Source organism: Prionailurus viverrinus, chromosome D3 (assembly GCF_022837055.1).
Source record: "Prionailurus viverrinus isolate Anna chromosome D3, UM_Priviv_1.0, whole genome shotgun sequence".
In the NCBI taxonomy this organism is placed as follows: Eukaryota; Metazoa; Chordata; class Mammalia; order Carnivora; family Felidae; genus Prionailurus; species Prionailurus viverrinus.
In genome coordinates, this window is record NC_062572.1 from 47,569,572 (window position 1) to 47,594,822 (window position 25,251).

General features: G+C 41.7%; 1 protein-coding gene across 2 annotated transcripts in view; it reads left to right on the plus strand.

The window, feature by feature from the left end:
* Positions 1-25,251, plus strand: part of LAMA3 (laminin subunit alpha 3) — a 274,238-nt gene that overhangs the window by 61,855 nt on the left and 187,132 nt on the right. For both annotated transcript variants that reach the window (XM_047826704.1, XM_047826703.1), the window contains exons 3-9: positions 5,135-5,252; positions 6,189-6,307; positions 7,819-7,989; positions 10,505-10,596; positions 13,787-13,902; positions 16,942-17,060; positions 24,738-24,828. In XM_047826704.1, coding sequence (XP_047682660.1) covers positions 5,135-5,252; positions 6,189-6,307; positions 7,819-7,989; positions 10,505-10,596; positions 13,787-13,902; positions 16,942-17,060; positions 24,738-24,828 — 826 coding nt within the window. The remainder of the gene's footprint in view (positions 1-5,134; positions 5,253-6,188; positions 6,308-7,818; positions 7,990-10,504; positions 10,597-13,786; positions 13,903-16,941; positions 17,061-24,737; positions 24,829-25,251) is intronic.

A 25,251-nucleotide genomic window follows, 5' to 3' on the forward strand; every position in this document is an offset into this window, starting at 1 on the left:
TGTTAGAGCAGACTAATTTCATATCACAAACTTAAGACTTTTGGTGGAGGGTGTGCTATCTATATCTAGTTGAGTGAGAAGCTAATTCCAGATATGACTTTAGATACATTTGCATAGCATTTTGCAATTTCGCGTGTCCCATTTATTAATTTCATTTCAATTCAACAACATTTATTAAGCACCTATTCTGAGGATACAGGAGTGATTAAGACACAAATGTGGGAACAACAGATGAAAGTGAATATATGCCACAGAGCATGATAGGTGCTCTTTTAGATGAGAACATAAACTTTGTATGACATGCATGTTATTGCTTCTTATTTACTTAACAAATATTTTTTATGATCATTTTATGTTACTATTTTATGGGCGAGGACATAAAATCTCAGAGTGGTTCAGGGAGGTGCTTAGAGTCACGTGCCCAGCAGGTGGCAAGGCAAAGGATTCAGTGCAGGGGGTTGGTTCTCCTGCACCCTTAGCAGTCCACTGGGCTTGGGCACTAGCTAGAACACTTGGGGGTTCACCTCTGCCTCCTGAACTTGGAGGCAGCTACACAACTTTAATATCCATCCGTCCATGCATCTATCCACAGTATTTATTGAACATGTACTATGTGGCCATCTGGGAAGGCCCTGAAATCATGGGCTGTAGTGAGCTGGAATCTCAGAGGCTTCAGAATGGTGAGCATTGGCAGAGAAGCAAAGGTCAGATGATGCCATCTTGTCTCACCTGCTCACTTTAGAGGCATTTGAAGTCAAAGTGCCTCACACTCTACCTATTATATTACCTGCTTCTTTAAAAAAATTTTTTTTTAATATTCATTCATTTTTGAGAGACAGAGAGAGAGACAGAGCATGAGCGGGGAAGGGGCAGAGAGAGGGAGACACAGAATCTGAAGCAGGCTCCAGGCTCTCAGCTGTCAGCACAGAGCCCAACGTGGGGCTCAAACTCACGAACTGCGAGATCATGACCTGAGCTGAAGTCAGACACTCAACCGACTGAGCCACCCAGGCGCCCCTATTACCTGCTTCTTGAAACATTATTTAAAAGACTACTTTGTATCTCCAACTGATTGATCATGAAGTTCAAGCCCTCTGCAGCTCATTCCAAAATCACATGGAGAAAAGACTACAGCTCAGTTCTGCCTGGTCATTTCTTCCTCCTTATCTTTGACTCCCAAATATTATTTCTCTGAATTGCACAGCTCTGCCCCTGCTTTTCTGCTTCTAGAGCTTTCATAGTCTGGCACTTTCTAGCCTCATGAAGGGCCCTTGTTTACGTCTGTGAATCTCATAAGTCACTCATGAATGCTTTGAAGAATTGTGAGTGATCAAGGAGCAAGCATAAGTAACTAATAATGGGAGTTTAACAGAAGGAGCCCTTTATTTATTTATTTATTTATTTATTTATTTATTTATTTATTTATTTTTAATGTTTATTTTTGAGAGAGAGAGAGAGAGAGAGAGAGAGAGAGACAGTGTGAGCGGGGTAGGAACAGAGAGAGAGGGCGACACAGCATCTGAGGCAGGCTCCAGGCTCTGAGCTGTTCGCACAGAGCCTGATGTGGAGCTCGAACTCACAAGCTGTGAGATCATGACCTGAGCTGAAGTTGGACGCTTAACCAACTGAGCCACCCAGGCACCCCTGGAAGGAGCCATTTAAAAGGCACGTGATTTTAAATCATCAAGTAAAAAAAAAAATAAATTCATGCCTGTTGGCTTGACTTGAATGAACCGAGCTGCAAACCCACTTTGGGGACCACTCACTTTGCCTTGCAGTGACATTTTGAATCTCAGAGGACATTTGCTGCAGAGCTGGAGTTCTCAGCGAGAAATGACTGCAGGTTACACAGCAGTGGTGGTGATAGAGAAACCATAGGGTCTGGTCATGCAGATGGGGTCAGAAGAAACAAAGTGCACCCTAGCAACAGTCGGGGCACTTAAACATGCGTTGAGGAACCTCAGAAACCAGTTCCTAAGATGAAAATTGAAGGGATGTCCCAACCCATGGGCACTGGAAGACGAGTTGGTAGGATCAGTAGGCTTATTAAATTAGACCGGGTGGCAGGCTTCCAAAGGTTGGCAGGTGGTGGGGGGAAGCACACTGAGGTATGTCTGCACTGGCTCCTGGATTTGGAATTTTTTACTGCTGTGCTTGCTTCAGAGGGAGCACAATCCAGGTCAAATCCAATCCAATGAAATCCAAATCAGAAAGAGGGAGAACAATCCAGAAAGAAAGGAGACATTACCTTGGAACAGGATGAAGTGAAACAAAAAGAGTATCCCTTCTGAGCCACCGAGACTGTTCTATTTATTTGGAGTTTTCAGTAGCAGAAAGTGCAGCTTTGGAAAAACCAATGCACTCAAACAATCCTCGAGATGTATTATAACATAGCTCCCCATCTCCAGATGGGGATCCCCATCTCCAGATTCCCTATAATGGAATCTTAGGGTGATTGGAAATAATGGTATTTGGAAGTTTTCTGATAATTTACTCCCCCTAGGATGAAACAGGTCAACTATTAAGTACCTCTTAGGTTCTATGGCTTAGCTAATGGTCAGTGAGTAGAATACACATAGGCTCAGGATTTTAAGCCTAGACTACTTGGACATGTTACTTAACTTCTTGAGAGAGAATGTTTGTGAGGTGTCTCACGTAGTACCTGGAACATAGTAACTGTTAGATCATAAACTATTAAGTAAATATGTTGTTCTTTGTGGTGTGTGTGTGTGCTATGATTGTGGAATTTTGAGGGAAGAGGTTAAGAATGCTTTGAATGATTCCTGTATCCAAAAATGTTTCCTTTATATTCTATCTTACTCATATCTAAAGGCGGTCTTACTTTGATGTGGTCTAAGAGATATGCAAATAGTTTTCAGGGAAATACATTTGTAGTGATTTTCCAAACTTGGAGTTCTGGGATTACCTCTGAATTCCTTCACTATGTAATAATGGTACGTGTCTTTTGGAAATTATTTCTATCTTTAGAATAGATTATGGTTTTCAGAATACCTTACAATTCCTAATCAGTTTTTCTCCATGAGGTTGGATCATTTATTTCCAAGGATCAGTAAATAATCTGGGAACATTAATCTGAGCCAGTGAAGCGGCTTTTTTTCAAGATCAAAGAACAAGTGTTTGACTGGGACAGAACTGGCTGAATTTAGGGTTTTCAGTCATTGGTGTGACAATTCTTTCTTCTGCAGAGAATAAGCCAAGGGGCTTCTTAGGGCAAAGGGTAATCTCTGTGACCAAGAGCAGTGGTTCTCACAGTGTGGCTTGGAACCCTTTGAGGTCCCCAAGACCTTTCAGGAGGTCCCCAAGACCTTTCAGGAGGTCCACAAGCTTTGAGATCCTCCCCTTTCCCATAACAGATCTATGTGAAGCCAGATTTTCTTTAAATACTTCAATCAAAACAATACAGAAGCAGTGTGAGAATCCAAATGTCTTCTATTAATGCACACATTTAAAGAGGCTTTAAAAATGTAAAGTGAAGCCACTACTCTCTGTACAGTTTTTAAGTTTTGGAAAAGGTAGTAATTTTTTTAATAAAAATATGGTGTTTATGTTAACATGTAGTGGGTTTATTATTATTTTAAGTGAATTGGTAATAGATTTTTCAATTTTCTCTGCTTTTATATTTAATATGGGTACATTACCAAGAGATATAACCCATATAAACAAAAGCTTTCAGAGGTTCTCAATAACTGTAAGAAGTGTGCATGGATCCTGAGACTGAAATTTGAAAACCATTGTCCCAAAGATTTTGGCTTCTAGTACCAGGTTTGGAACATTTACAACTAGCTGCTAGTTCTAAGACTTTTTTTTTTTTTTAAGATTTATTTTTGAGAGAGAGAAAGAGAGAGAGAGAGAGGGAGGGAGGCAGAGTACTAGTGGGGGAGGGGCAGAGAGAGGGAGACACAGAATCTGAAGCAGGCTTCAGGCTCTGAGCTGTCAGCACAGAGCCCGATGTGGGGCTCGAACTCATGAGCCTTCGAGCCGTGAGATCATGACCTGAGCTGAAGTCAGCTGCTCAACCAACCGAACCACCCAGGCACCCCTAGACTTTTTAATTTTTTAAAATATGTGACTCTTACCATATCATTGTATGTAAAAAAATATAAAGAGGAAACCCCCTTATTTTGTCCCTAAGAAATGAAAGGATCTCACAAAGTCTGAGTACTGCCTCTTTCTCTAACTAGACACACTCATTGTTCAAATTGCTCTGTTGGGCTAGTTAATAAGGTGGGGGAATCCTCTTCTGAGAGTCACTGTTGGCTCTGTTACTTGGGGTCAGGGAGTGCGGGGGGTGGAGAGCATGGGGGGGGGTAGAGATAATCCTTGTTCATTGACATGTTAACATATTTAACACCTGTGTTTATTGTCATATCAGGCTCTTTGGGAAATACATAGACTTTCAGGGTTCAAAATCCAAGCCATATAAGTTTTCAGGGAAGGGTAAGAGTAGATTTGCAAGGATGCCTGAGGTTCGTCGTGGGAGGCATGTTGCGATTCATCAGGGGGAGGGCAAAGAAAGAACCAAAGTCTCCCCGTGTCTCTTCCATACTTATGCATGGTTCTGGCCATGGGCAAAAGAGTAATGAGGATGAACGAGAAAATCAAAAAGAGGGAGAACAATCCAGAAAAAAGGAGACAGTGGAGATGATGCAGGGGAAGGAGGTACTATTACTCTACCAAAGAGTTGCTTTGCTCTCAGTTCTGCAGCTGTGAGCTCTCCAAGACCTGGAACCAGGGGCCGTGGCACTCCTGGGAGACACTCTGGGCTGTACTGTTGGTTCTTGGTCCTGGGAGAGCTTAGCACAAGATGGTTGTTGCTTGATATAAGATTTTTCGAAGATACAGGCTTTAAGATACTGTGTAGCCTTGTTAAAAATCAAGGATGAAATGAATAAGGTGTGACAAAGATTCATGTATAGATCTGGTGGAGAAAGAAAAATGATGATTTGGTTTTGAACACCGTAAACTTGAGAGTCTGCACTGAGAGTTGCCCTGTAGGCAGTTATAAATAGGATCTGGATCTTGGGAGAGGGGTGGCTCAATGTGTTTCCTTGGATCAGCATCACATAGAGATGGTCAAGGTTGTATAATAACTGTATCTCCTTTGCTTTATCAGCTTTTCCATGTGGCCTATATTATAATCAAATTTGCAAATTCTCCTCGCCCTGATCTTTGGGTCTTGGAAAGATCTGTAGACTTTGGAAGCACCTACTCACCTTGGCAATACTTTGCTCGTAAGTAACCTTGCTTATGACTATGTTATGAGGGACTTTAATTATTTGCAACAGATCAACACTGGATTTAACTAGAAAATTAGTCTCTCAGTTTGGCTAATAGGGACGGGTCAATTTTAACTTTCTGGTTTACTCTCAGAACATTCTTGTTACTCAAGCATGCATGCATTAATTCCAAGGATACACATGCAGAACTGAGGTTGAAATGCCTTTTATGATAAGCCTTTTACCACTGTTCAGGAAGAAGCAGTGTACCTGTAACTGGGCCATAGCTCCAGTCCTTTTCCTTTTATGTAGAATTAGGGACTAAGTTTCATCTTCATGGATCCTGCATCTCACATTATTTACCTGACCCTGTTATCTTCAACTAATGAAGAGTGTCAGTGTCTCTGAACCCTATGATGAATTGAGGCGGATAGAAATTTTGCTTACAAAGTCACTGGGCTTTCCATGAATGCTCCTTAGAGGGTAAACTTGCCTAATGAGGAGTGAGGAGTTAGAACCACATCTCCACACATTTCTGTTGGAAGTAAGTGGCCTGACATGGCTTGGTATTTTCTTTCATGAATTAAAAACTTTAGTTTAAGCTTTTGTCTAAAAACCTTAAATGTTTCTCTGTTCTTTCCTTCTGACGGATTTTCTTAAGAAAACGTAAGATTTCTTTACTTTTTTTATTATTTTTAAAAATGTTTATTTATTTTGAGAGCGAGAGAGAGGAAGAGAGAGAGAATCTCAAGCAGGCTCCATGCTGTCAATACAGAGCCCGACATGGGGCTTGATCCCACGAACCGTGAGATCATGACCTGAGCCCAAATCAAGAGTCAAAGGCTCCACCAACCCAGCCACCTAGACGCCCTGGATACATAAGATTTCTTAAGAGATTTACAATAAGATCATAATATTTTATTTTATAGTGTTAAAATCTTTTATTCCTAGACTCTAAAGTAGATTGTTTGGAACAATTTGGGCAGAATGCAAATATGGCTATCAGCCAAGATGATGATGTACTTTGTACTACTGAATATTCCCGGATTGTACCTTTGGAAAATGGTGAGGTAAGTTGGTACGGGAGGATGGGAGAGATAAGACTCAGAAATGAACATGAGGATATAAAAGTTTCCATAACTGTGAAACTTGCACTTTCAACATCTAACATAGGTCACGATGGAAACCAGAACTTGGAACTAACTAGTAAAGAATTCACACTGCAGACTCCCAGAATGAGTTGGGTTGGAAATTCCTTTTTTTTTTTTTTTTTTTTTTTTTTTTTAAATTGAGGTATAATTGACATTGGAAGTTCTATTTGAGGTCTCAAATTCTTTGGAAGTCAGGACTCTGGATTCAAGGCTCACAGGTCTTGAACTGTCTTTTCTGGTGGAATGTTGAAAAAGTGGGTTGCTGGTGATTGAGGTGAAGACCCCTCCCACTGCTTCACAAATAAATATCCCCTGTAAGAGTGAGGAGATGAAGGGTAGGTGATAGCATGAATCCCTGGTCCTTCTGGGCAGGGTGAGAATCATCCATAGGGGAGAAAAGAATTGCTGTCCCTTTGGAGTTGCATTTGGTCCTAGTGAAGCCAGCTAGGCCATTGTTATGGGAGATGGGAAAATAGAATGGGGAAAATTGGAGAAGAATTCCGTGGAAAGTGAGGCCGTCTTGAGCATGAAATGAGTTTTCAAATGAACTTTTTTTTTTTAAGTTTATTTATTTTGAGAGAGAGGGAGAGAGGGCGCATGTGCATGGATGCAAGCACATGCTTGTGAATGGGGGAAGGGCAGAGAGAGAGGGAGAGAGAATCCCAAGCAGGCTCTGCATGGTCATCCGTTATCGTGAAGCCTGATGCGGGGCTAGATCTCACAAACCAGGAGATCATGACCTGAGCTGAAATCAAGAGTAGGATGCTTAGCCAACTGAACCACCCAGGTGCCCCTCAGATGAGCTTCTTTAAGGATGCCAGTCTCCCTGTTTTAGGTGGAGAGATCTTTCTTGAGCAACTCTATCCAGTATCTTCCAATGGCTGACGAGTGGTTCCTGTCTCTTATTGTTGGCACTTGGACTTCATCACTTCAGGCCTTAAAACCAAACCTGGGTTTTGTATAGATCTTTTTGTCCTTTCCACAGTCAACTCTGTATTCAGAGACTTCCTTTCTTCAACTTCATTTAGGCTTTTAGGTAACTTGAGCTTTGTTTCTTCAATGCAACCAAAAGTTGTTTTCTTATATTTATAGATTTTAAGATTTATAGATTTATAGATTATATTTATATTTTCAACATTTCATAGTATTACAACCCCATAACTACACTGATAGAACAAAGGGTTTGAAAATGAAATGGTAACAATTTTTGAGAGCCCAGGTTTTAAGGAGAGATAGCCAGAATTTGGAACTGGAAGTGGGAAGGAAAGACAAAACTAGCAATGATATTTTTAGACGTAAACAAGACTCAAGACCACCTACAAACTCTAATGGCTCAAAGAAACCAAACTAAAAAAAAAAGTTATTTTTAGTTACTTGTGGCTGTATTTTCATGAAAGGATTTTTTTCCCTTCTGCGTGTGACTATTTTAGATTGTGGTGTCCTTGATAAATGGCCGACCAGGTGCAAAAAATTTTACTTTCTCTCACACCCTGAGGGAGTTCACAAAGGCTACAAACATCCGCCTGTGTTTTCTCCGAACCAACACCCTTCTTGGACACCTCATTTCCAAAGCACAGAGAGATCCAACCGTCACTCGGCGGGTGAGTAGTGTTTCTAAGTGCCTACAGAACAGTTTCTGTTACCTTTTTTTTTGCTTATCAAATTAACTGCCTTTCAAGTAATCTTTACAGCCAGTAATGGTGTCGGCATAGGAGTTGTTCTTGTATGAAATACTAGATGTAACTTTGAAGTTTAGTTGTTGAAGAAAAATCATTCTATTCGAAGAGGACGAAGTCAAAGATGACAGCCCCTCAGGTGTTAGCCTGCTATTCTGACAAATAATCCCCAAGTCTCAGGGGCATAACAAAATAAAGGTTAATTTTTTGTTCATGTCACAGTCCAGTGTGGGCAGCAGGTGGAATTGACTCCACGCAGTCATTCAGGGAAGCACACTCTTTTTATCTAGAGGTACAGGCATCCTATAGGACCTCAGAGTCCACCTCTAGATCCCCTGCACCTGGTCAACAGATGAGGAAAGAGAGCGCATAGAGAAGACCCACCTGCTCCTGACCACACTGGTGACCTCCATTGGCAGGAATTGGCGATGTAGCGCCCCCCCCCCCCCCCCCGCCATGTGCGGGAGGCTGGGTAATGTAATCCAGCCACAGTGGAGGAGACGGGTATTGTGAGCACTAGTGATGTCTACTGCATTGGGTAGACATCTGTTACTCTCAGTGTCAGGATGGTACCCCTGCGTCCTGGGCAGAGAGGAGCCAGCAGAATAAATATCTTGAACTCCCACCCTCTGATCTCCTGCTGGTGCCTCCCACTGGCCAAACCCAACAGGAAGCCAGTGGGCAAGAGATCCTTGTTGTAGCCCATAAAGTTCAGCCCCAGAGCAGAAGGCAGAAAGAAAAAGGTGGTCCTGGAGAGTGGACCTGGAAGGGTGAATGGAAGATGTACAGTGTATCTTATAGAGTTTGGCTTCTTGTGTATGTAATATCAGAGAGCTGGAAGAGGAAGGCAGAGAGATAAGTAGGTTTTGCTACAGTTTTGATCATTTCCTAGAAAGAGAGGTCATCTTGGGTGTAGGTGGCTTGCCAGCTGCATTTTGTGCCCCCTTAGCTCTCTCTGAGCCGCTGTAGGTGGGGGCTACACTGGATCCCAGGATGAAGGGGAGAGCTGGGATTTGGGGTAGACTGTAGCCAGACTGGGTTTCCAGTCCCCAGATACTTTGGAACCTTGATACAAATGCACCTCACCATCTTTTCCCTTTAATTCTCTTTTTGGAGGTTGCAAGATCCGTTACTCATAGGTACGTATATTTTTTACTTAGGTGAACATAGTCGTCTCTGTGAAGGAAGTTTTTATGGGGCTCATATCACATATAATCTGGACACCCCTCATGCCAATCTAGTTTGCCTCTTGAAGTGGAGGAACAGAATAGACCAGAACATCACACTCTCTCATGTGTGCTGCTGTGGTGAAGTCTGACTGAGGGCTTCTCTCCCTTGCTGCTTGCTGCCCTTAACACATGGGTAGAGAGAAATTTCTATGACGATCAGCATGAGAGCTCTTAGTGTTAACCTGTCCTAGAAAGCCCTTTAATACTGAATTTATCCATATTAACAACAGGGATTGTTAATATCTTCAGACTTAGTAAGGCTTAGCAAGATACTTCAACAGGTGTTAGTGTGGAAATCAGAACAGAACCCTTCCATGGAGTGAATAGAGCGCTGTAAGGTGACTGATGGCCACAGCAGCAACACAAAGATACAAAAGTCCTCTCGTCCTTGTGAATTCAAAGACTTACTCGCTGACAGCGAGGTCTTCTCACTGGCAGCACGGCCTCATGAGAAAGATTACTCTACACCCCACAGATTCCTTGCTGGGGCCTGTGCGGCTTCTGCTGAGTCTGAGAAGGAAAGGAGCTGGTAGATTGTGCCACCTGTCGTTGCCAGCAGGGAGGTCTCCAGCATACCGGAGGCGTGCCTGGCCGCTGACATGGTCTCCCAGATCTGTGGCCTGGTCTAGGGGCTGATCCCCAGGGGAGTCTGAAGCTTGCTCTGTCTGGCCCTTTGGAGCTTGAACGCTGCCTTCACTCTTACTAACCCTGAGCTAGCCAGGCATTCACAGCTGCTGGTGGCCCGGCCAGCCTCGACACTGTATCTACTCCATTGCTGTCAATATTCTTTCCTTTCCCCAAGCCGGCATGTAGTAGGTGCAACATTTTTGATATTATAAATTTATTTTTGGTAAATAGATGTGTTGGATTTATGAAACCCAGACTGACATAAAAAAGTGACCTGGGAATCACTTAATCCTTTTCCAGAAAGCTATAATAGGGCGTGCTTACTTTCCAAGGCAGTTTCTCTCCGTGCATTTAAAGCCTTGGACTTTTAAACGTGCACAAATTCAGCAATATGCTAGGATATTTGATTGAGAAGTGTGTTTATTTTGTAAGAAAAGTTACATCCAAATGCTGCTCCCTTTTGAGTTAAGGTAGGCTCAAGAATACACGATGAAAGGGAAGAAGGTCAATACAGGGGTGAGTTACAGATGAGGAAAGTTTGTTGCTGCTTAGTAACATGGTCGCTGCTGTCTTCTGTTATATAGTATTATTACAGCATAAAGGACATCAGCATTGGTGGGCGGTGTGTTTGCAATGGCCATGCAGAAGAGTGCAATGCAAACAATCCTGAAAAACTGTAAGTACATTGTACACATTTTTTTTTAGCCTTGTTGTGAATGTCTCATTGTTTCAGTAGATGTTTGCGTCTCATTAAATATTTCTAAGTCCTTGCCCTCCATAGGAATGTTTCACTGTCAACAAATAAATGGTGTGTGTATTTCTCCCCTCCTCTGGCCCTGTACTTGCTTCCACGTGCCCCAACCAGCCCGTGGCAGACATGGCTAATCGATCACAGTGCTCTTTGGATGCTCTGGGATGCGGGCCCCCACACCCAGGTGGTGCCCCAGGCATCCGTGAATAATTGATTAGAGTTAGCAAGAGAAATTAAACTTGTCATCCCTGGTCTAATGAGATCAGGGGATGTACGTTTTTAAATCCTTGTTTTTATTCTTTTCTTTTCATTGTGGTAAAACACACAGAATATAACATTTACTGTCTTAACTGTGCAGACAATCTCCAGAACTCACTTTATCTTGCAAAACCAAAGCTCTATACCTATTAAACAACAGCTCCGGGTTCCTTCCTCCCCTAGCCCCTGGCAACCCCCATTCCCTTTTCTGTGTTTATGAACTTGATGACTCTAGGTACTTCATATACGTGGAATCACACATTATTTGTCTTTTTGCAACTGGTTTCTTTCACTTAGTGTAATGTCCTCAAGGTTCATTCATGTTGTAACATGTGTCCGAATTTCCTTCCTTTTAAAGGATGAATAATATTTCATTGTGTATATAGCATATTTAGCTTGTCCATTCATCTGTTGATGGACATTTAGGTGACTTCCACCTTTTGGTTACAGTGAAGGATGCTGCTATGAACATGGGTGCACCCATTTTGTTTTTAATTGAGACCTATTTTACATACAATAAGATGCATGGATATTAACTATTAAGTATTCAGCAACTGGATACACTCATGTTATCAATACAAGAGGGATGCTTTTGTGGCTGGAAATGATTGGATGCTAGATATAGTAATAATTTTCTCTCAATGTTTTGTTTAGAATCTACAATTCCCCATGAACAGCATTTACCAGAGACGTTTTAGTTTTAATCAGATTGAGGTTTGTACAACATTAGGCTTCATGTTCAGGGACAGGTGCCAGCTACCATCTTGGGTGGCATGGAGCCCTGTTCCTGACCAGCAGCAATCCCTAATGTCGTCAGCCCTCCTTCAGGGATGACACAATAACGTGAATCCATCAACTCACCAGCCTTTAACTGGCAAGCACTTGTTTATTAATGATTAATCCATTGCCACATGTAGCCTCCAGGAGGGTATGGCCCTGAGACACTAGAAGTCAGAGAAGTCCCGAGTTGGAGAGAGAGGGGAGAAAAGAGGTCGGTCTAATGTCCTGGGGCCTCAGACAAAATGGCCTCCCTCCATGTGGGAGAGGAGTTGAAGTCATCGAAGAAAGTCTGAGCTTCCTGCCTGGAAGTGCTGCCAAGCGTGTTGACCTTGGCAGGTGTGGAGGGGTTCCGTACTGGGTGGCGCAGAGTAAGAAATCAAGGTGAGTAGAGAATCTGTCTCCCCTTGCCTCACGTTACACCAGCACAACAGCCTAGCCTCCCCCTGCCTGCTGGTTTGCTTCTGCCCGACAGGTTATCCATGTAAATGCTGAGGAAATCCACATCCATGGGTAGGAAAAAATATTACAACCTATTTAAGGGGATGTAATGATGTAATGGAGGGAGCAAAGGTCTGGACAACCAGCAAAGTTAGTTGCTAATCAAGTAGAACCCATGAAAAGACAGAAGAAGGCTTGAATTAAGCGTGTATACCATGCTGACCTTGGCATATGGAAATGCGGGTGGATCACCAATTTAATTCTGAGCTTCCTAGCAGCCAACTCAAAAGGGGAAACCTGCCTAATTTCTTATTTCACTACGATGATAACCTAAAAAGTGATCAGTTGTTTAGGAGAAGAATGTTGACACTAGAATCAGATAAGACATTTCTCTGGGAGGGGGGTGGGGTGATCATCATGAAGAGAATTCTCTGGTCAACATTTTCAATAACATCCTTCTATCAGATGCAAGGATGAGTTTTCTATATAAGCCATCAGCCTAGGCTGAGAAGGAATCAGAAGAAGCAATTTTTTGTGGGTACCAATACGATTCAGACTAGTACCCATTCTTTTTTTCTCCTTCTGGGAGAGTAGAAAAAAATGTTTATCTTCCAATGAGAGTATTTGGAATATACGTTCTTCAAGCAATCTTCCCTTAAATTCTTTCAGTTCAGCTTAAGTAAATACTTTATTGGCAGTGAGCTGAAATTGTCTACTAAAAGTCCATTTGTATTTCAGCACTGATGCAAGTGCGGTCAGTGAAATCTGTGTCCATTTGCTTTCACAGGCAGCCGGGCTGGGAGAGGGATGATAACCTTCTTTTCCGAGTGTAACTGAATATATGCTATCCCCTCCCTTCCCTCAGAAGAGTTGAGAGAATGAATCCCCACAGGCCCAGTGAGGACTGTTTTGAATCCTCTTTTCAAGCACAGATGACTGAGAACACAGAGCCTGGAGTTCTACTCGAAAGCCATGGCAACGTTTTCATTTTAACTTGGAAACATTTTAAGGCTCATGTTTGATCCTTTGAATGTAGATTTTTAGATTGTTACCCCTCTGCCTTGCTGAGTAATCTCAGTTTTTTGGCCCTGCAGGGAGGTGTTTGTTGGAGCTGGGGCACCTCTTGGAGCAAGGTTTTCTGAGATCTTATTAGAAACTGGCTCTTGGATTTGGTGAATCTCCGTGCGTGACCCCAGGTTGAGAGCAAGAAACCTGAGCAGACCTTTCTCGCAGGGCTGCTCCGGATCTTTGTGAAGAAGTGATACTCAACACATTCCAGTACACTCCGCACTTGCTTGCTCCTGCATTCATTGCCTGCTACCTAAGGTGGTACAGAAGAGCGAGCCTGGAACGTGGGAGTCAGACGAACTTAGGTTTGAAGTCTGGCTCTCCATTTACCATCACTTGACCTTTGCAAGTGTTTCGGTATCTCCATATCTCAGTGTCACCATCTATAAGATAGAGATGATAAGCAGGGTGAGAGGGGGATTTGAAGTGATACATGCAACGTCCGTTGTCCTCCTAATTATCCTGTGAATGGTACCTTGGGTAACACGATGACGGTCGGGTGTTCACACAGGAGCAAATGATCCTAATCAGAACGTTTGAATAACTGAGATGTGCTTCACCGCATGGCCAGGTTTCGGTGTGAATGCCAGCACCACACCTGTGGGAAGACGTGTGATCGCTGTTGTGCCGGGTACAATCAGAGGCGCTGGCGGCCCGCCACGTGGGAGCAGAGCAATGAGTGCGAAGGTGAGCGCTGGGGGAGGGGCACCAGGAAGCAAGGCCCCGCCCACGCTTTCCCCCCATTTCTCCGTGAGGACTGGTGCTAAGTATCCTCCTCCACCCCATCCCCCCACTCCCTGAGCTTATGAAGAGGGTGGGGTCATGTCAGGCTTAGGGACTCAGGCCTGTGGTAATGCCTCCCAGACTGGAGGTAAAAGTGCCCCATTCCAAATTCAGATAGGAACGTGAGAACAAAAATAAAGCAGTAATAATTGATAATATGCATTAAGCATTCACTTAATGCCAGCCTCTCCTTTTAGCAGTCTTAAATACGATGTAGCCACTATTAAATTATAAATCCTTACCATTTCTTAGGATGCAATACTAGATAGGAATCCTAACTACTCTGAGACAGGGGTTAGGAGAAGGTGGTGAGATTGGTGTCTATACTGAGAGCAGGAAGCAGGGAGCGGTGTCTATACTGCAGCAGGATTGAGGCAGGTTCAGGGTGAAGGGGACCAGAGAAGGAAGGAAAAAAGACGAAAATGGCTGCTTTTAATTATGATGTAATATAAAGTCAAAAACAACAACAACAACCATAAAACACCTGTTTTAACAAGCCCAAAGACATCCAACTAAAAATTCTCTCTTAAACCCATCTTAGGAAGCCATGTATTTATATCAGTGGCTGAAAACATTTTTGTAAGTTTTATTTATTGGCTTTGGAGACTGTGGCCTATTTTTTTTTCCTGTATATTTTTAGCATTTAAAGATGGATTTGATGGTTTTGAATGATCAAAAGGTATTTGGATCCAGGTTTGTTGAAGTAGGGGGGAAAGAAAGCATCTGTACCTTATATATTTTTGGCTAAATGTTTAACTGTTAGGAGAGAAGAGTGGTGTGATCTCTGCGGCTAGCAAACGCTCAAAAAGATATTTATGGAGGAGTTCCAAGAGCGCTTGGAGAGGTTCTAACATTGTTGCAAAGTGTTGATGCTGCCCAAGCTGGATGCCAGGTGCATCTCTGTCCAGGGCCAGGGTGTTACTGGGTTGGCCCTTCTCATTTAGAGTCTTAGCTAACAGGTTCCCTCCCAGTGCCTTCCCCGTTCCTCACCCCTGGTTAATGGGATCAGAAAGAGGGAACGATAATGATCAGGAATTGTTTCTCCCTGTGCTTTTGAGTACTGGTGTAGGATATTTTGACTGAATGAATGTTATCACGTGAACTCCAACGTGAGCAGTCTGGTTGGTTTTCTAGATGAGAGGAATCCTTCAGTGAATGAATGGCATGCTTAACTCCAGCACATAGGAAAATTTAAAAATTTCCCGTCGTTAATTTTTAAGCTGTGTAAACTTGCCAAAGTGATTACCAATGACAAAAAACCGCATTTAGAAATCAGACCTCTTAAGATCCATTCATTAGATGCTTTCTAAATTCCATTTGAATTAGTGTATTTCAAAACAAACATAATTCATGAGAAATAACTAATGTAGTAAATATGAATGCCCTGAATTTTTTTAAATCATGGCACCACTGAAGAAATGAAAATAAGAAGGTACTCAGCCTGCTACAAACAGGGTAACTTGAAATTCTAACTCAATTTTCTTCCATAACAGATTTATCTGGGAACTTGATTAAAATATACAAATTGCTAGAAAGACCTGGAAAATTTGATCTATGTGGGATGTAATGAATATATAGTCTCTCGAGAAGAGAATAAGAATTTTACTCATGTTAGATCTTTTTCATCTTGGCAAACCCTAAATTGGTTTTAAATTCTATTTTCTAATTTTAGAAGTATTATACATTACTTGTAGATAACTTGGACTATTATTTTAAAAAGTAGAATCGCCAATAATTTTGCTACCCAAAGAGAGCCACTCTTATTTTGTTTAATTTTCTAACGTTTATTCATTTTTGAGAGAGAGAGAGAGACAGAGACAGAGCATGAGCAGGGGAGGGGCAGAGAGAGAGGGAGACACAGAATCCAAAGCAGGGTCCAGGCTCTGAGCTGTCAGCACAGAGCCCCACGCGGGGTTTGAACCCGTGAACCGCGCGATCATGACCTGAGCTGAACTCTGACGTTTAACTAACTGTGCCACCCAGGCGCCCCCAAAGAGAACCACTCTAATACTTTGTTATATATTTTAGTGTTTTGTTCATACAGACTTTAGTCTTATTATTAAATTAGATTATTTACATAATTATTTCTACAATTTTATATCCTGCTCTTTTTCACTTGATGCTTGTAGATATTTCCCCATATTATTAAAAACTCTTTGACATCCTTTTGGATGGCACGTATATTGTCATTCTGTGGATTCAAGTGCATCCAACAACTGTTTGTTGAGTATTCACTATGTGCCAGGGACTATGCTCTGTTGCAAACAAAACCTGAGCTGTCTCTGCCTTCATAGAACTGATGGCCAAGCAAATATGCTGTTGTTTGCTTACCATTTCCTTACAATTAGACATTAAGATTATTTCCAGTTTATTGCTGCTATAAACAGTGCCGAGATGACAGACTTAGAGTGTTGGCTGAGAGAGTAGTTTTTGGAGTCAAATACAGGTCAGGATTCTGCCACTTACTGGCGACACCCTTTAACTTTTCTAAGCCTCAGCTTCCCCATTTGGGCTGGGGGATAATAGTACCTACCTTTGAGAGTTGTTGTGTAAATTAAGTGAGATATCACACGTAAAACACTTTTCACAGTGTACTGAGAGCTCAATTGTTCTTGTTAGTAGTAGTAATAGTGGTAGAAGTAACATTCTCATTGTGCCTGACGCTTAATTGGCATTTTGGTTTATCTCCATTTGTTGTAATTATACATTTTATTTTATTTTTTTTAAGAGAAGCCACTCCCACTCAATATCAGATGAAAGAAACTGTTCATTGCATATTGTTACAGATTAGTCTTTGTATAAAAATCCCTAAAATTTCCCACCGAGAGTCTCGTGTTCCAGAATAGACTTACTTGTGGCTTAATGAGTGGTAATCCTATCTAGGGGAATTTACTAAGTGTCTCACAGTAATGGTGGAATATTAACTGAGAATGGCTTTTTCAGCATGCAACTGCCATGGTCATGCCATCGACTGTTACTATGATCCTGATGTCGAGAGGCAGCGGGGAAGCTTGAATATCCAAGGCATCTATGCAGGTGGAGGGGTCTGCATTAATTGTCAGGTGAGTCACCATTTAGGTCAACGTGGATATGTCACTGTAGGAAAGGAGCATTCGTTAGTATTTTCCATAGACATTACTTTTGTCTACAAAAGTCCTTGTTAGCTGGATGTCATTCAAGGATTGTAGGGAAAATGGACTGAGACATGTTTGCCCAGATTCTCCTGATTAGGTTTTTCATTTAGATCTTTGCCTGAATAGAGAGGAGAATCCCCGACTGTCATCATGGATGTTCTCCATCTTGTGGTAGAAAGAGTCTGAGATGGGAGGGCAAAGAGGTGGCAACTTCGGCGCTGATCCTAAGTCTTGTTTTCAGACAGTTTATGAATCTAGACTCAGTGAGGAAGTACATCGTGATCAGTTAATGGAGTCTGCCTTTGACAATAAGAAACACTGATTTTTCATCCCTTCTGTAGGATAGTTGGGTTCACTAGAAATTAGCCAAGAGGAATGTGTGGTACAGGAAGGTACAATGTTCGTGAATTTGGTCCATATTGTCACTCTGTCCTGTGTGCTTTTCGAGTGATGTTTTGTTAATGTTACTATTAAAGGGGTGCTGTTTTCATGAGATGCCCATTTTTATGGATCCGGAGCCCCAAGTCCTTAGAAAGACCCACCATCATCTTTCTCCCACTCCACACATGTTATACCATTTGTTATTGCTGTTAATTAATATAAGTAAAATAGAAGTCATAAGTTTCTTACAAATCACAGGTTTCATACATCCCAGGATCTTTTTAAGACTATGTTCTATAAGACCCTCAGGTGATAGTTTTGCTCATTAAAGTCGCAGAAGCATTGCACTGGGATGTGTAGGTAGAATCCTTTCTCCAGATGAAGGATTAATGTGTCTTTAAAATGTGTCCTTCAATGTCCTTTAAAATACTTTGTTCTTCTTCTTTCGTCTTTTAGAGATATTCTGTTTTATATTTTGCTGTTCCAGAAAACATCAGTGTGGTCCTTTTTTTCACAGTGGTTCTGTGAAAGCATTTTTCTTTTGCATATGAAATTATTGAAATTTGTTTACATTCATTGCAATTTTTTCCAACTTAAACCTGAAATGCCTTGTTTAAGTTACATACTTAGCATAATTGACTTAAATTTTTTACTGTGATAAAACATATATAACATAAAATCTACCATTTTAAGACCTCAATTTCCCTAAATTGATCTACAGCTTGAATGCAGGTTTTTTGTTTTTTTTTTCTGGTAGAAAGTGACAAGCAGATTCTAGGTTTTCTTTAAATGTTTATTTATTTATTTTTGAGAGAGAGCAAGCAGGAGAGAGTGGGGGAGGGGCAGAGGGAGATTGAGAGAAAGAGAGAGAATCCCAAACAAACCATGAGATCATGAGCTGAGCTGAAATCAAAAGTCTGATGCTTAACTGACTGAGCCACCCAGGCACCCCAGACAAACAGATTCTAAAGTTTATATGGTTACATAAATGACCTAGAATATATAAAGCCATTGTGAAGAAGGAGAATAATGTTAGAGGAGTTGCATTATCTTACTTAATGACTAAAGGTAAAGTTACAATAATCACAACAGTGTGATATCAACATAAGAATAGGTTAGTAGATCAGTGTAACAGAATAGGGGGTATAGAAACAGAACCACTCTAATATGGACATTTGGTTTTTGATGAAAATACCAAAGCAATCCAGTGTGGGGATGGGGGTGGGGGAGAAATTCCTTTCTACAAATGGTTCTGGAATAACTGAATATTTATATGGGAAAAAATAAACCTTGATCACTACCTCAAATCATACATAAAAGCTAAATCAATACGGATCTGACTAAAGTAAAGTGGAAACTGCAGTGGTGTAGAGAAAAATATAGAGGACTATCTTTGTGATTCAGAACACGAGCAGAGTTTTTTTAGGTCACAGAAAGCAATGACCATGAAAAATTGACAAATTAGACTTCATCAAAAATTTAAAACTTCGCTCACAAAACACACTATTTAGAAAACAAATAGGCTAGCCACAGATGGGGGAAAATATTCACAAAACCTAAAAATGACAAATGGTTTGTATTCAGGATATATAAAGAACACCCACAGCTCAATAATAAAAAGACAACTCAATAAAATATTTTTGGATTTGGATAGCCACTTCACAAAAGTAGACATGCAAATGGCCAATATGTGTACAATAAAGGGCTTAATATCATTTGTCATCTGAGAAATGCAAATTAAAATGACAATGACTGATCATCAGTTTTGGTGAGGGTGTGGAGTAGTCCTACCTCTCACTCATCGTTGACGTGAGTAAAAAATGGTACAACCACTATGGGAAAATGCCTGGCAGTTTAAACTAAACACATACCTGCGCCATGACTCACAAATTCTACTCGTAGGCATTTGTCCATGAGAAATGGAAACATGTTTACAAGCAGTTTTTGTATGGCAGGTGTATGCACAATAGCCTCACCCTGGAAATAGCCTACGTGTCTATGCTAGATGTCTAAGTAAGATGGATGAACAGACTGCCATATTTATACACGGGAATACCAGTGACCAATAGTGAGCAACAAAGTATTGATTCATGCAACAAAATGCAAGAACTTTAACACTTAACACAAGTGAAAGAAGACTTACAAAAAAGAATACATAAAGTTCCAGGGTCATTTAAATGAAATTCTGGAACAGGGAAAACTAATCAGGAGTGGGAAAAATCAGAACCGTGGTTGACTCTGGGGAGGTGGTGATGGGACAGTTGAGTGGAAGGGGGTGTGGGGAACTTTTTGAGGTGATGGTGGTGTCCTATATCTAGATAGGGACTTGGGTTTCACAGATGTATTCATTCATCATAACTCAGTGAATGTACAGTTAAGAGTTTTGCACTTGTATATAAATTTTACACCAAAAGGAAAAAAAACTAAACGTTGAACTGCAGTTAATTGTATGCATGTTAAAGATGTAGGGGACAGTAACTGATATCTGCAATTTATTTTTTTTTAATTTAAAAAAAAAATTTTTTTTTCCAATGTTTATTTATTTTTGGGACAGAGAGAGACAGAGCATGAACAGGGGAGGGGCAGAGAGAGAGGGAGACACAGAATTGGAAACAGGCTCCAGGCTCTGAGCCATCAGCCCAGAGCCTGACGCGGGGCTCAAACTCACGGACCGCGAGATCGTGACCTGGCTGAAGTCGGACGCTTAACCGACTGCGCCACCCAGGCGCCCCTGCAATTTATTTTGAAATGCATAAAAAATCGGATTAGTGGATAGAGAAGTGAGTATATGGATAATTATGTGATACAAGTGGAGTAAAATGTTAATGATAAACTCTACATAGAGCATGTACAGATATTCACTGTAAAATTTGAAATTTTTATAATAAAATGTTAGGGGGAAAGAGCAATGAAAGAAGCAAGGAACACAACATTTGGGGCGTTGACTCCTTGATTTCTTTCCTTTGATGAAATGCTGATGTTCTTATTAAGATTGAAGATTACCCATGTTGTTTGAGAGGATGCTTGAAGATACTTTATCTCCATTAGCTAAATCAGAGTCTTCAGCTTCTTTGTGGAGACATGACTTGTGATGTTAAGTCTCCAGCTTGCGCCCTAGCTGTTGTCCTTGATGGGTTGGTTGCGCTGTTTCCAAACTGCTTGTCTCCTCCACATACATGCACCACACAAAGCTAAGACATGGGATCAAGAAATAGAGCACATATGGCTACATTTCGTCCTGCAACAAGTTCCACAATATGATAGAAAAGATCGCAAACGAGCAACATATCCTCTCCTTCCGGAATCCACAATAGCATGAAAAATAAGAAAAAGTGTCATTAACAGACCAGCGATTTCAGAAAGTGATTCCAGAAAGATAGAAAGTGGAAACATATCCATGCAGGAGAACATAGCTATGATGGATGGAATGATTTGGAGGTACTCCAAGAAACAACAAATAAAAGAATTAACTGTGGGGCTGTGTCCAAACCTATAAAACCTTATTTGGAGTTTATAAAATAAGACTATATGGAGAGACATGATGTGTTTCCAGACTCAATATATAAATATACCATTTATTCAAAACCAACCTGTAAATTCAATGCAACAGCCATCGGAATCTCTAGAAGATTTTTGGGGTGCCTGAATGATTCGTTCGGTTAAGTGTCTGACTCTTGGTTTCTGCTCATGTCATGATCTCATGGTTCATGAGTTCGAGACCCACATCGGGCTCTGCGCTAACAGTACTGAGCCTTCTTGGGATTCTCTCTCTGCCCGTCCCCTTCTCATTCTCTCTCTCTCTCTCTCTCTCTCTCTCTCTCTCTCTCTCTCTCTCTTCCTCTCTCTCAAAATACATAAAGTAAAAAAAAAAAAAGAATTCCTAGGAGATGTTTTAATGAAGATTGACAGACTGATTCTAAAGTTCTTATCAATAAAAGACTACAGGAGGATAGACACTTAGTTTAGAAGAGATGAATAATTTGTGTCCTAAAAAAATTTGTCTTAGAAGATAGCAAAACATTCTCTGATAGAGAATCTAGAAGCACAGTCATGTAGATGTTTAGATTTGGTTTATAGTAATATTGGCATTTTTAATTGAAAGGAAACAGGGGTGTTACATAAATGATGTTGGGACAGTTTGCTCTTCATTTGGCGAAAAAATGTAACCTGGCCTATGTCACGTACAGAGGGACATAGGGAGTCTTGACAAGGAAGGGGAGTGGGGGGTTGCTGCCATAGCAGGGTCAGTTGGCTTGGTGAGCTGCAAGGCGATGCTTCGAGATAAAGTTGGAAGTTCCTGGTAGAATACACATACCCTACAGCAAGGTGTGCCTGTCAGAAACCAAGCTGTCTTAGCTCAGGCTGCTATAATAAATGTATCACAGAACAGGTACATACTCTTTAAACAGTAAAGAGTTATTTCTGGAGACTGCGAAGTCCAAGATCAAGGTGCTGGAAGATCCAATATCTGGTGAGAGCCTACTTTCCGGTTTGCAAATGGCTGCCTTCTCGTTGTGTCCTCACGCAGTGGAGAGAGATCATCTCTCTTATAAGGGCACTATTCCCATCATCAGGGCTCCACCCTCACAATCTAATTACCTCTCGAAGGCTTCATCATCAAATACCATCATATTGGAGATGAGGCTTCAGCATATGCATTTTGGAAGGGACACCAGCATTCAGTCCATGGCACTAGCTAACCTGGCTTTCTCCCATTCGGTGTAGTTCCGGTAACGACACAATGAGAGCTATCTGTCATAAGCTCTGAGCTGGGCCTGGGGACGTTCAGATGGCCAATCAGCCAGCATGTAGGACAGCCAGATTATTATCCTGCAGGGCAAGCATTTGCAGAGATGGCCATATTCTCATATGTTATTGATTTTATTTTTACTTCTGGGGTTTACTATTTTAAGGATTGGTTTGGGGTGTGTGAAGTTTAAATTAGGGTGGCCAGTACCCTAGGGTGTGGCATTGGGGTAAAGACCCGGAAGAAGCCAGAGAATGAGGCAGGCATCTGTTTGGGGGAGGGTATTCCAGGCAGAGGGGATGGCAGGGCAGCGGCCCTGAGAGGGAGCGGGACACCCATGTGGCTGGAGGGGAGCAAGCCGGAACAGACAGGTCAGAGAAGTAACAGAGGCCAGATCATGTTGGCCTTTGGCAGGAAAATCCCTTCAGAGACTTCCCAGAAGTGTGGCCAGTGAGTAGACTAAGTGTCTCCATGTGCTTGAGGTTCACCGAAATGGAAGCCAGCAACAGTGTTGTAGATGTGGTTGAGGAATTGAGAGGAGAGATGGGGTTTACTTGAAGATTGAAGTGTCTTAGAAGAGTTATGTTTTGAGGATTTAGATTATTGTCAGTTATCAGAGCCTGGGGGTTTCTAGGTGAGTGTTCCGTAGAAAGCCAAAGGAAGGGGTCAGTGGGGTAGAGGTCGGCTTATCTCCTGCATAGATCTCATTGACACCCACCTCACACTTTAGCTTGAGGTTTTCTCATCTTGTGTTGCATGTCAGGCAAATGCAAATTCAGGCACCCATTCTTCCCAGTGAGGCAGCTTCCCCAGCACCTCCTATATAGAAATTACAGAACCACCTTTGTCCAACTGTGGCCATAGCGTTCGTGGGTAAAGTGGTGTGTCATTGCTCTCGGGAAGGTGAAGGTCCTAGAGGACACCCGAGATTTGGAGGTAAACTACAGGCATCTTTCCATCTGCAGGGGATTTGTGGCTCTATTTTGGTCATTTGTTGGTGTTCTTTGTGTCCTAAAAATAATGGCACCCGTGGCAGGTGTCTTAAAAATATGGCACCCGTGGGATGCCTGGGTGGCTCAGTCGGTTGAGCGTCCAACGTCGGCTCAGGTCATGATCTCGCGGTTTGTGAGTTTGAGCTCTGCATCGGGCTCTGTGCTTATATGTCAGAGCCTGGAGCCTGCTGCTGATTCTGTGTCTCCCTCTCTCTCTGCCCCTCCACCGCTTATGCTCTGTCTCTCTCAAAAATAAATAAACATTAAAAAATAAATTTAAAAAATATGGCACCCGTGGCAGGTGCTTTATTAACTGAAATTTGTGGTAGAAGGGAGAGGTGGGGCTGCCCACTTCAGAGAAATTTTCCTTCTTCAATGGGGAAAAATTGGGGAACCAGATTAACCTCACATCCTGGCTATTATAAGTCACAGTGCAAGCAGCAGAGTTGAGAAGGTTAATCGGCATTTGATTAAAGGGAGGTGGACTGCAGCTGTTTCATATTTGCTTAAATGTTTATGCATGTAAATGTTAAGTCAGAGAAGTGGCCAGTGTGGTTTTAGACCTCGGTGTTAAAGTGAATTCAGATTTTAGCCCACAGGACAAGGAGTGGTAGTAAATAAAAATCTGTAATTAATAAAACCATCTAAAATGGGAAAGAGGATTCAGAAAAGGGTCTTTGTTCTCCGCTCTGATTTTACACAGACTTCTTTTGGGTCAAAGCGTGTTATATTGTTTTTTTTCCTTTTAACTTCCTATTACATCCCTTTTCATTAATGAAAAACACTGTCCTTCTGATTGTTTCCAAATTAGAGATCAAGACATTGAGTTGGTCTGTGCTGTATAGTTCTTGGAAACTGGTGATACACGTTGGGCAACTTGATTTGTGGCAATAACAAGGATTAACCATGACATGTAAAAATCCACCTACTATTGTATTTTAAAATGGGCTCTGTGTAGGAGACTTGCACCTACATTTTCCATTCACATAACAGAAATGTTTGGAACAGGATGTCATGACTAAAGTACAGATAAAATTGGGATGTCGAGAGAAGAGAATCTGTATGTGTTGTTTCTTCCGAAGTTGGGAAAGATAAGGATACGCACCTGACCCTTTAGTCCTTGGGATAAACCTAAGGGTGGTTAGTTCTTCTGATTGAGCGAGGAAGAAGAGTGCTCTTGAGTTTTTCTCACTGAAATGTCAGGTGTTTCACTGAGCAAATTCTGTGCCAGAGGGGAAAACCTGGGCTGTCTAGTTCATGGAACTTACCTGTATTTCTTCTTCCAATGGGAAAAAAAAAAAAATCCAGACCCACCTGTCAGCCAGTGCCCTGTGGCAGATCTTAGAGACTCAAGGTCAAGATGAACACTTATTTTTTTGACTCTGAAATTGCAATTGTACGTGACCATGATTTCATTGGATGAACAGCACAAAGTAAGGACTTTTCTGGTACTCTTCCTTCTAAGTTTCTTTTGTTTCTTTCTAGCATAATACAGCTGGTGTGAACTGTGAAATCTGTGCCAAGGGTTATTACCGCCCTTACGGCGTTCCAGTGGATGCCCCACATGGCTGCATCCGTAAGTTTCATTTCGATTCGGTGCTTCTTAGAGTGTCGGTACTGTACCACTTTGGCGTGGTCACCGGGCTAAACTCTTCCCTCCCTCTTTTTTCACTTTTCACATTGTTGATTCTACTCCTTCTAGCTGTGTGACCTCATCTGGCTACATAATCTCCCTGAGCCTCAGATTTCTTATATATAAGTGGGACTGATAATACAGGCATACCTTGGAGATGTTGCGGGTTCGAGTCTAGACCACCACGAGAAAGTGATTATTGCAATAAAGCGACTGTTGCAATACAGTGGGTTGAATGAATGTTTTGGTCTCCCAGTGTCTATCAAAGTTATGTTTACAGATACCATAGCCATAGCCTATTTGGTGTGCAGTAGCATCATGTCTTAAAAAAAAGTACATACCTTAATGAAAAAATACTTTGTTGTT